Genomic DNA, 12,400 nt, shown 5'->3' with positions numbered 1-12,400 from the left:
TGAATAAACAGTGTAGGATTCTAATTAATGAAAAAAGAACAAAGTTCTGATATAGGCTGCTATGTGGATAAGTTTTAAAACATTAAGTGAAGAAAACCAAACTAAAAAGATAATACTGTTTGATTCTATATATATGAAATTCTAGAAAATGCATATTTATAGCGACAATAATAGCAGTTGCCTAAGAATAAGGGTTAACTGTAAATAGGCATGAGGATATTTTTTTAAGTCAACTTTAGTCGTGTCAACTCTTTGTGACCCCATGGACTGACTGTAGCCCACCAGGCTTCTCTGTCCATGGGGTTCTCCAGGCAAGAATACTAGAGTGGGTTGCCATGCCCTCCTCCAAGGGATCTTCCCGAACCCACATCTGTCTCCTGCATTGGCATGCGGGTTCTTTAACCACCTACCCCCACCTGGGAAACCCCTTTTGAGGTAATACGAATGTTCTAAAACTAGATTGTCATGTATAGAGAACACACTTTTGGTTGCCAAGAGGGAGGGGTTTGGGATAGAGATGAAGTGGGAGGCAGGGATTAGCAGATGTGCAAAGGATTCTCTATAGAATGGGTAAACAACAAGGTCCTGCTGTATAGCACAGAGAACGGTATTCAGTGTCTTATGGTAAACCATAATGGAAAAGAGGACCATGAAAGAGTGCAGGGCTTCCCTGGCAGGCCAGGGGTTCAGGACGCTGTACTTCCACTGCAGGGGCTGCAGATTCCATCCCTTTTGGAGGAACTAAAATCCTGTGTGCTGCTGGGCCAAAAAATTTTTTTTAATTTAAAAAATTAAGAAAGTAAAGAATATATATATATGAATAACAGTCACTGTGCTTTACAGCAGAAATTAAACCTTGGAAATCAACTGTACATCAATAAATATGAATGAATAAATAAGCCTAGTTTTTCTGAAAGTCAACTCAAATGAGTACTCTGAAAAACACTGAAAAAAACCTTTTATTTAAAAAAAACCCTACATATTGAAAAATATATAAATCTGAAGTTTGTGGCTTGATAAATTTTCATACATCTAATATACATAATCAGCACCCAGATCAATAAAATATTACCAGCACCTCAGAAATTCTTCCCATGCCTGTTTCCAGAAATTGCTCCCCCAAAGATAATGTTTATCCTGTCTTTCAGTATTCCTGTGTATCAATTTTGATGTTTTTTAACTTTTCATAAAGAGAATCACCTGTGTGTCTTTCTTCATTTGACATTGTATTTTTAAAAACTATATTGATGCTTATGATTATAGTTTATTCTTTTTGCTCTGCAGTGTTCAACTGTGTGAATACACTACAGTTTATTTATTTCACTGTTGATGGGTTTGGGGAAGGTTTCCTGTTTATCTATTACAAATAAAATGAGTATGAATATTTTTTTTATATGAATGAATGCTATTAGCCACCAATGCTGCATCCCATTTCCATGCAATTTGGGGAAAAGAACATTATTAACGCCATTAGTAGAGAAATAATTCATGACATTGTTTTAATTCTTAGATGTGCCTTAATCTCATCCATAGTTATGACTTTAGAATTTTCATATCCAAAACTCAAATAATTTCAAGTATTAGAAATTGTTGACATGAAATTGGTTTTTAAAAAATCCCTATTGAGAGGGACTGACATTTTCAGTTTCTCATTTTTACAGTGAATACTCACCCATCTCTTTCATCCATGAGCAGCTGTATCAGGTGAAACACTGCCTGAGCACAAGGTACCTACGCCAAGTGGTCCCGCAAGATACAACTGAACTGTGTCAGTTTAGATTGAATGCCAGTATGGTTCAATTTATCTGAATATTTTTTTACAAACTTTTCTTATAAAGTTGTTCATATAGTACGGACACGTTTTATTCTTGTTTATTACTTGATATATGTTTTGAAAGGTGACGAAGACAATACCATTTTCTCAAAAGCATCATTTAACCTTACCGAAGCTGTTCAACAAGAAGTGGAAACAGAGAGCAGAGACTGCCGAAAATTACTTTGCGAAGGTGATGATCACCTAAAAGCAGCCGCACGGAATGAAGAGCAACCAAATGTAAAAGACAAACTTTCAATATGATTATGTTAAGGTGAAACATATTATTAGTTAGTACTAAGTTTATTATTTTTTGCCCAGAACAAGGTTTTTAATACAATAATTTTCTTAAAGTTTTTACTGAAAAGTCGCTGTGACACCTGAAAGAAAAATTTCTTTAAATAAATGAGGGGTTTGGGATTAACATATACAGACTACTATATATAAAACAAACAACAAAGACCTAAAGTATAGCACAGGGAACTCGACTCAAAATTCTGTAATAACCTATATGAGGAAAGAACCTGAAAAAGAATAGATATATGTGTATGTATAACTGAATCACTTTGCCATACATCTGAAACTAACAGTGAAAATTAACTATATTCCAATATAAAATAAAAATGTAAAAAAAGGAAAACCTTGAATTAAAAAAAAATTACTTTAAAATTCATCATCCTAGAACTGAATGCATTCACTTTTAAATGAACACATTTCTTTAGTTTTATAGTCAATATATTATTTTCTATGCTAATGTTTTTATTATATATGTTAAACTGAGACAATAAAGTATGTGCAGTCATTAAAAACAATGAAAATACTAAATCATAGGATTTTTTTTTCTTAATTTTTTTTTTTCCAAAATTCAAGCTTTTTAGGGGAAAAAATCCATCCATTTCTTTTGAGACGTTATCCTAGTAACAAATGTCAGTATAAGGATCTAAGTTTCTCTCCGTTATCCTGTGATCTCTTGAACTTCCAAAATGAAAATGATAAATTTTAGATCTGTGTAGTCTTTTCAAAATAAAATATTTTTATTTATAAAAGTAGTATAATGACCAGCAAGTCTTTTGATGCCTAGAAGACATGTTTATATTTGAGAATAACCATTATAGAAAATAATTTTGACCATTTTTTATTCATTTTTAAGTGTTCTCATTTAGCTGTGGATATAACAATATTTATAAAAGGTAAGGTTAAGTTGGTTTGTTTTTTTCCCCCTACATATACAGATTGAACAAGAAGCATCACAGGATCTGATTTTAATAGAAGATTATGACTCATTAATAGAAAATATGAGTAACTGGAATTTTCAAATTTTTGAACTTGTAGAAAAGATGGGAGAGAAATCAGGAAGGATCCTCAGTCAGGTTTGTTTCATATCTCTACTGCTTTAATTTTTCCTTGAATCTTTATAAAAAGCAAACTTTAAAGATTATAATATTGGTTTATATATAAGTTCAACATTGTTCACTGAATTATTTTTTTTCAAAAATAAAGTTTTCAGCAGAAAATTTGAAAAGGGAAACCTATATATATAAAGCCATATATATATATAAGCACAATCTATTATTATAAGGTACTTATAGTTTATGTATATATGAAAAGTAGTTTATTTGCCCATAATAATGGGGTTTCATTTATACTAAAGAAGTAATAAAGGTTCACTTTTTATTGAATCTTAAGATTTAAAAGGACATGAAAGGTGATCTAGTACTTTGGACTGAAACTTCAGTTCAGTTCAGTTCAGTCACTCAGTCGTGTCCAACTCTTTGTGACCCCATGAACCACAGCATGCCAGGCCTCCCTGTCCATCACCAACTCCTGGAGTCCACCCAAACTCATGTCCATTGAGTCAGTGGTGCCATCCAACCATCTCATCCTGTTGTCCCCTTCTCCTCCTGCCTTCAATCTTTCCTAACATCAGGGTCTTTTCAAATGAGTCAGCTCTTCGGATCAGGTGGCCAAAATATTGGAGTTTCAGCTTCAACATCAGTCCTTCCAATGAACACTCAGGACTGATCTCCTTTAGGATAGACTGGTTGGATCTCCTTGCAGTCCAAGGGACTCTCAAGAGTCTTCTCCAGCACCACAGTTCAAAAGCATCAAATCTTTGGTGCTCAGCTTTCTTTACAGTCCAACTCTCATATCCATACATGACCACTGGAAAAACCATAGCCTTGATGAGACAGAGCTTTGTTGACAAAGTAATGTTTCTGCTTTTTAATATGCTGTCTAGGTTGGTCATAACTTTCTTTCCAAGGAGTAAGCGTCTTTTAATTTCATGGCTGCAATCACCATCTGCAGTGATTTTGGAGCCCCAAAAATAAAGTCAGCCACTGTTTCCACTGTTTCCCCATCTATTTGCCAGTGAAGTGATGGGACCGGATGCCACGATCTTCGTTTTCTGAATGTTGAGCTTTAAGCCAACGTTTTCACTCTCCTCTTTCACTTTCATCAAGAGGCTCTTTAGTTCTTCTTTACTTTCTGCCATAAGGGTAGTGTCATCTGCGTATCTGAGGTTATTGTTATTTTTCCTGGCATTCTTGATTCCAGCTTGTGTTTCATCCAGTCCAGTGTTTCTTAGGCTTCATCTTTTTCACCTGTCCTCCCTGTCTTGGTGGTTCAGACGGTAAAAGCATCTGCCTATAGTGCGGGAGACTCAGGTTCGATCCCTGGGTTGGGAAGATCCCCTGGAGAAGGAAATGGCAACCCACTCCAGTACTCTTGCCTGGAAAATCCCACGGACAGAGGAGCCTGGTAGGTTACAGTCCATGGGGTCGCAAAGAGTCAGACACGACTGAGTGACTTTAGTTTCACTTTCCCTGTGCTTTACCCAAGGCCAGGTGGTCCACTTCATGCTAGAACCATGGAAAAATACTTCCATTTTACCACCCAGACTCAAGGTTCTTCCTTATGGGTCCACACAACAGGGTCAGATTAATCTTCCTGAAATACCACTGTCATTAACTCCAAAGTATCTTATTCATGAAATGAGAAAACACAAGGATAAAATATGTGAAAAAAACATAATTTATCACATTGAGTTGGAGAAGGCAATGGCAAGCCACTCCAGTACTCTTGCCTAGAAAATCTCATGAACAGATGAGCCTGGTAGGCTGCAGTCCATGGGGTTGCTAAGAGTCGGACACGACTGAGCAACTTTACTTTCACTTTTCACTTTCATGTGTTGGAGAAGGAAATGGCAACCCACTCCAGTGTTCTTGCCTGGAGAATCCCAGGGACAGGGGAGCCTGGTGGGCTGCCATCTATGGGGTCGCACAGAGTTGGATACGACTGAAGCGACGCAGCAGCAGCAGCAGCAACAGCACGTTGAGTAATTTAGGGTCAGAAATGTGATAAATATATTGTTCTGACATCTCTTTAATGCCTAGGGCTATACTAGAATACAATTCATAAGCCCTTCAATAAATTATGACTGAAAAGCTGAAGGGAAGAGTAGAAAATTTTTAAAACTGGGACATGATATGGTAGTCATTCTCTGGTTTTCAAGGGCTTTGGGGTAGTATCTTCCTTCATGTTTTGGAAAGAAATCATTGTAGGGAAATTTTTAATATATTATTAAGTTAGAGACATGTACATGGTTAGCTTTGCCAATGCAAATCAAAAAACATACTCAACTAGAAACAGAAATTCTGATTTTTAAAGTGTACTTTCTTTTAATTGACATTTAGGTTGTGTATACCTTATTTCAAGACACTGGCTTATTGGAGATATTTAAAATTCCCACTCTACAATTTATGAACTACTTTCATGCTTTAGAAAATGGTTATCGAGACATTCCTTGTAAGTATTATATATTATTTAACTTGAAATAATACTGGTTTTGAAATTCCTTGTAAACTCCCTTTAGATGGTCCCTTAAAACACTTTTTAAATTGCATGTTTAGAAGAATTGAAAAATAGTAATTTAAAAAGAAAATCTACATCCTCCTACCCAGAGTTAACTGACTTGCTGTTAACATTTTGGTATATATCCTTCAAGACTTTTTCTTATACTTATTTTTTATGAAGTGAATCATACTATTAATACCTTATTTATAGTCTGCTTTTTCACATAATTATATAGTCTAAGCTTTCTGTGTTAATAATTATCTATATGAATACTTTATCATTTCAGATGTTTGGTAATATTGTCATGAGTTTCCTAAATTTCTTATTTTAAAATGTTTAAAATTTACCCACAGAATTTGTTTTTTTAATTGTGTCCTGACTTGTGGGATAATTTTTAATGGCAATTTGATTTTATGATAAAATAGAATTTTAATTTTATAGTAGGAAAAGATACAATTTTCATTCTACACTTAACCTCCAGGGGAACATTCTTTGGAGAAATAGCCAATTATTCTTAAATTGGCATGATTCATTTATAATAGTGATGCTTAATAATTTAATGTGCATTATATGTACTCTAATTATCACAAAGTATGTATTTTGAAAAGGGGCTGAATTTTACAAATGGAATAAGATGATATATAAAGTGTTCTTCAAGATCAGAGGAATGGGAAAAAGAAAGCCATGGTGAGGAGTCTTCACTGTCACGTCCAGTTAGGATATACTGGTTAAGATAAGAGTCTCTGGGAACTTCCCCGGCAGTCTAGTGGTTAGGACTCCATGCTTCCTCTGCAGGGGTCATGGGTTCCACCCCTGCTCCAGGAACTAGATCCTGCAAGCCAAATGGCATGGTCCAAAAACAAGCAAAAGTAACCTTAAGTAAGAACCCGGTTGTGGTGCCTTTTCTTTGATCCCTGTACTATGTTTTCATAGTATACGCAAAAGTTTTTAAAAGAGACATGAAGAAACTTGACAAAATAAGATGAAAAAAAAAACCTAATTGTTGGAAATTATTCTAAGCCATATGTTTTATTTAGGAAGATACAGTGAGACTAGAAAGCACTTTTTAAAATGTCCTATGTTTAAAATACAAAATGACCATTTTTATAACACATTTTGGTGACTTTAGATCACAATCGTATACATGCCACAGACGTCCTACATGCTGTTTGGTATCTGACAACACGGCCTATTCCTGGCCTGCAGCAGGTCCACAGTGATCATGGAGCAGGAAATGAAACAGGTACTCCCTTCCACTAATCTCTCCTTGAAGTATTTCATTAGGCATTGTAAATCAAACTATCTCGTTTCATTATCTCTGTCCTCTTAGCATTTTTATTAAGTCACCCTTGGTATATATAAAGTGAATGGGAAATTGCTCAGTCGTGTCTGACTCTGCGACCCCATGGACTGTAGCCTACCAGGTTCCTCTGTCCATGGGATTTTCCAGGCAAGAATACTGGAGTGGGTTGCCATCTCCTTCTCCAGGAGATCTTCCCAACCCAGGGATTGAACCCAGGTCTCCTGCATTGTAGGCAGAGGCTTTATCATCTGAGCCACCAGGGGTATATATAAAGTATTATGTAAATTTTGATGAATGCAAATTGGGAAACTTACTACCCATCTGTATTACTCAATTTACCATGTTTCTTTTCTGTGTCCCACGCTGCTGCTTCTTCACTGAGATAGCCAATATCCTGAATATTATGATAATCTGTTTTGCTTTTCTTTCAGTTCTTATTTTTCCTGTTTTAGGTATATCATGTAAATTTAAAATATGTAACATTCCCAACAGATGGGGACATGTTTAAAAGCTTCACATAAGTATTTAAACAGTGATGTTAAAAAAAATTGTTAACATTAAAATTTTATTTCCTTATCATAAATATAACTGTATTTATGCAAATGTGGTGAATTGTAACATTCACAGCTCTCTTATTCTAATTTATAAAGGAGGGGAGAAAACTTCTATCTAGTGTTTTTACTGCCATGGCCTGGGTTCAATCCCTGATCAGGGAACTGAGATCCTGAAAGCTGTGCAGCCAAAATTTTAAAACATTGTAAAAAAGAGAGGAGAAATACTCCAGTAAGAAATACACACAAATCAGGACAGAATTTGCTCAGTTACAAATGCCTGAGAATTGTTATCATACTAATCAGTGTAAAGGTCTGTCTTAGCCACTTCTTCACATTCTTTGGAGGTTTAGTCTAAAGTACTACATCATTGTTTGATGGATTTGCCGTATGTCACTGATTCATTTTTGTCTGCCAGCCATGTTTACTTTCATAGTGATCCTCCTTTCCAGTAGTTCTGTGCTTCTATCAGAGATTGTTTTCTTCAGCCTTTTTGTGTGTAGATGTATTTATTTTATCCTAGAAGAATGCATCCTTATTCCAGCATATTTGTAGACATCATTATATCTTCTGACATATATAATATCTGTTTATAAATCAGCCTTAAGTCTTATTTTTCCTTAATGGTACCATGTCCCTTTTCTCTTTGCTATTGGCTTTTAGCATTTTGTGCATGGTGCACTCAGGTTATATTCTTTGTATTCATCTTATTTGGGGGTTCAGTGAACTTCTTGAATATATTAATTAATGTATTTTATTGTTTTCTATCATACTCTTCAGAATTTTTCCAGCTGTCACTCACTGCCCAATTCCAAAGCTCCCTCCACATTTTCAGATATTTGTTACAGCAACACTCTACTTCCAAGTGCCAAAATCTGTATTATTTTCCTATGGCTTCTGTCACAAATTACTACAGACTTAGTGGCTTAAAATGATACAAATTTGGGGGATTCCCTGCCAAAGCGGTTAGGACTCTGTGATCCCTAGTCAGGGAATTAAGATCCCACCTACCATGTGGTGTGGTCAAAAACAAAATACAACTTTATTAACGTATTATTCTGGATCCAGAAGTCTGAAAATCATTCAACTGGGCTAAAATCCAGCTGTCAGCAGGACTCTTTTCTTCCTGGAGTCCCCTGTGAAGAATGTTTCCTAGCCCCCTCAACTTTCATAAGCCACCTGCATTCCATGGCTAATGGCCCCTTCTTCAAAGACAGCAGCATAGCATCTTCAGGTATGTCTCTGACCCTGACTTTTTCATCCTTCAGAGGAATTAGCAAAAAGCAGTACAACTGCAACCTTGGTTTTCTGTCCAGAATACACATTCCTGACAGTGAATCTCTCACTTCTAGCATTTTTTGCAGTCTGGACTGGTTGAGGATTTCCCAGATTACCAAATCCTGGGTCCTTCTTGCTTAGCAATTCTTCCACACTCTCCTCTTACATTTTATTTCAAACAGTAAGAAAGCAGGCTTCTCTTTAATACTTTCCTTGGAAATCTCCTCAGTTAAATATCTAAGTTCACTGTTTACATGTTTTGTATTGCATGAATACAGTGCAACCAAGCTTTCTGCTGCTACATTAACAATGACCCCTTTCCTTTAGTTTCCAATAATGGGTTCTTGGCAGTGTCCTTAACAGAAGTTTTCTACCATCACCCTGTTCAAGATGATCTGAGTATTCCCTGAGGCAGTGTCGGTTTCCTGTGCTCCTCACTTCCTTCTGAGCTCTTACTAGCAATGTTATAAGTCCTCCTACAGTATTACGGAATAAAGTATATGGAGAAGACGGTTTTCTTTGGAAAACCAAGTAGCTGCCGAAATGGAAAACTGTGGTAGAAGCAAAGACTGTAAGGACTGTGACATGCACAGCTTTATTCTGACTACAGTGGTGAATAGAACAATGACTCTGACACCAAAAGTAACAGCAACAAAAGCAAAAGTAAACAAGTGGGACTGCATCAAGCTAAAAAGCTTCTACACAGCAAAGGAAACAATTTTAAAAACGAAAAGGCAAGCTGCAGAATGGGAGTAAATATTTGTAGTTCATATACTGAGTGTAAGGGGTTAATATCAAACATACATAAAGAACTTATATAACAATACCAAAAAACAATCCAATTTTTAAAAAATGGGCAGAGAAACACAAATCAAAACTACAGTGGGCTATCACCTCACACTTGTTAGAAAGGCTGTCATCAAGACAAGAGGTAAGATGTGGATATCAGGGAACACTTGTGCATTGTTGAAGCGAAGACAGGTTGGTTCAGCCACTGTGAACAGTAATATGGAGATTTTTATTTTTTAAAAAAATAAAGTAGAACTATCATGTGAAGGAGCAATTTCTGGGTATATATCCAAAGGAAATGAAAATATAAGTTTGAAGAGATATATGTACTTCCATATTTATTACTGTACATGTACACACAATGGAATATTATTCAGCCATGAGAGAAGGAAATCCTGCCATTTCCAGCAGATGGGCCTTAAGGGGATTACGCTAAATGAAATAACAGACAAATACTTTATGATGTCAGTTACATATGGAATATAAAAATGCTGAACTTGTAAAAACAGAGAATGTAATGGTGGTTACCAGAGGCTGGGAGTGAGGGAATTGGGGATATGTTGTTTAAGGTTACAAACTTGGAGCTAGTAGATAAGTCCTGGAGAGCTAATGCACAGCGTAATGGTTATAGTCATAAATACTACCTTATAAAGTTCAAAGTTGCTGAGAGACTAGATCTTAACTGACCTCACCCCAGGAAAAGAAATGATAATTCTGTGCAGTCGTAGAGGTGTTAGCTGATGGTATAGGTGGTAATCATATTGCAGTATACAAATGTATCAAATGAACACATTGTATACCTTAAATTTACACAGTGTTTTGTGTTAATTATATTTCAATTAAAAAAAGAAATGAAATAAGAAGTTTAGAGTTTTAATGAATGGTTAGAGAACCAGATAGTTAAAAGAATTCCTTGACTTGTGGCTAAGTGGTAAAGACTCCACCTGCCAGTGCAGGGGACTTGAGTTTGATCTCTGGCCCAGAAAGGGTCTCACATGCCACCAAACAACTTAGGCCTGTGTGCCACAAGTATTGAGCCTGCTTTAGAGCCCAGGAGCTGCAACACCTGAGCCCAGCTGATGCAACTGTGGAAGCACACACACTCTACTGCCTGTGCTCCACAAAGAGAAGCCACTGCAAGAAGCTGGAGCACTGCAACTAGAAGGTAGCCCTGCTCACCACAACTAGAGAAAGGCCTGAGTAGCAGTGAAGAACCAGCACAGACAAAAATAATTAAATAAATTTTTTAATTCAAAAAAAAAGAGAATTTCTTAATTATTATAGTAGTAGGATCCTAACTTCTAAAAACAAAATCCAAAGTTTGATCCTGAAGTTACCTAAAATTCAATGCAAGTTGAGTTTATGGCCTCAACTAGGCCTCTTATGTCAGAGCTGCGGTATTGATTGGAAAAGAACAGACCCTTATAATTGGAAGAATATTTGAGTCGATTTCAATAAATCTGATTACCCTGAACCCCTCATATCTTGCTGTACCTCCATGCTGAAAAACAATCATTTCTCCTTGTGTTGGTTGCCTGAAGACCTTGTAACAACCTCACCGGAGATTCTTGATTTGTAAGTCTATGCTAGTTCACCTCTAAATCTAGTCCCACCACCTCTCATTTCTTTGTGATCCATAATTAAACTCAGATCTGCCACAATCTTAAGTCTGAATACCAAAATAATTTCCTAAATTTATATTGGCAGAAACCTGAGGAACATATATGGGAATGGATTTTAAGTGTTACAGCAAGACAAAGGAAGGTAATGGTTGATCATTCTGAATTTACTGATGTAGGTATACCTATTGGAAATGTGGGTTCTTTTCACTTTGGGGTAGTTATGAATAAATGCTGCTGTGAATGTTCATCTACCAGCTTTTGTGTGGGTTTATGTTTTCATTTCTCTTGGCCATCTACCTAGTTTTATGGAATTGCTGGGTCTGTGATTAACATTTGGAGGAACTGCCAAACTATTTTCCAAAATGGTTGCACTATTTTACATTCCCACATGTGGTGTATGAAGATCCCAATTTATTATTATAATTAATAAATTAATACTAATTTATCTGCCATTTATCATTATCTGTCTTCTTGATAGCCATTCTGTAGTTAGTGTGAAGTGGTATCTCACTGTGGATTTTTTGATTCACATATTTTTTTTTAGCTAATGATGTTGAGCATCTTTTCATGTTTTTTAGGTCATATGCATATTTGTCCTTTCTCCATTTAAGAATGTGGTCATTTGTCTTTTAATTGTTGAGTTGTAGAAGTTTTTTATATGTTCTGGATACGTGTGTTATTACATTTATGATTTGCTGCTATTTTCTCACATTGTGTCATCTTTGCACTTTTTTGATGATGTCTATCAAAGCATAAGATCTTGGCATCTGGTCCCATCACTTCATGGCAAATAGATGGGGAAGCAATGGAAACAGTGACAGACTTTATTTTCTTGGGCTTCAAAAATCACTACAGATAGTGACTGCAGACATGAAATTAAAAGAAGCTCGCTCCTTGGAAGATAAGCTATGACAAACCTAGACAGCATATTAAAAAGCAGAGACATTACTTTGCTGATAAAGGTCTGTCTAGTCAAAGCTATGGTTTTTCCATTAGTCATGTATGGATGTGACAGTTGGATCATAAAGAAAGCTGAGAGCCAAAGAATTGATGCTTTTGGACTGTGGTGTTGGAGAAGACCCTTGAGAGTCCCTTGCACTGCAAGGAGATCAAACTAGTTAATCCAAAAGGAAATCAGTCCTAAATATTCATTGGAAGGACTGATGCTGAAGCTGCAATATTTTTGCCA

General features: G+C 36.0%; 1 protein-coding gene across 1 annotated transcript in view; it reads left to right on the top strand.

Moving 5' to 3' along the window:
- The window catches only part of PDE3B (phosphodiesterase 3B), a 179,644-nt gene that overhangs the window by 146,807 nt on the left and 20,437 nt on the right, over window positions 1-12,400 (top strand). Inside the window, exons 8-11 of the mRNA XM_069554317.1 lie at window positions 1,899-2,053; window positions 3,046-3,183; window positions 5,509-5,620; window positions 6,798-6,911. Of these exons, the coding sequence (XP_069410418.1) occupies window positions 1,899-2,053; window positions 3,046-3,183; window positions 5,509-5,620; window positions 6,798-6,911 (519 nt within the window). The remainder of the gene's footprint in view (window positions 1-1,898; window positions 2,054-3,045; window positions 3,184-5,508; window positions 5,621-6,797; window positions 6,912-12,400) is intronic.

The sequence above is a fragment of the Ovis canadensis genome, chromosome 15, assembly GCF_042477335.2.
Source record: "Ovis canadensis isolate MfBH-ARS-UI-01 breed Bighorn chromosome 15, ARS-UI_OviCan_v2, whole genome shotgun sequence".
Lineage (NCBI taxonomy): Eukaryota > Metazoa > Chordata > Mammalia > Artiodactyla > Bovidae > Ovis > Ovis canadensis.
The sequence above is the reverse complement of the archived record's forward strand: the minus strand, read 5'-3'. Positions and strand labels throughout refer to the sequence as shown.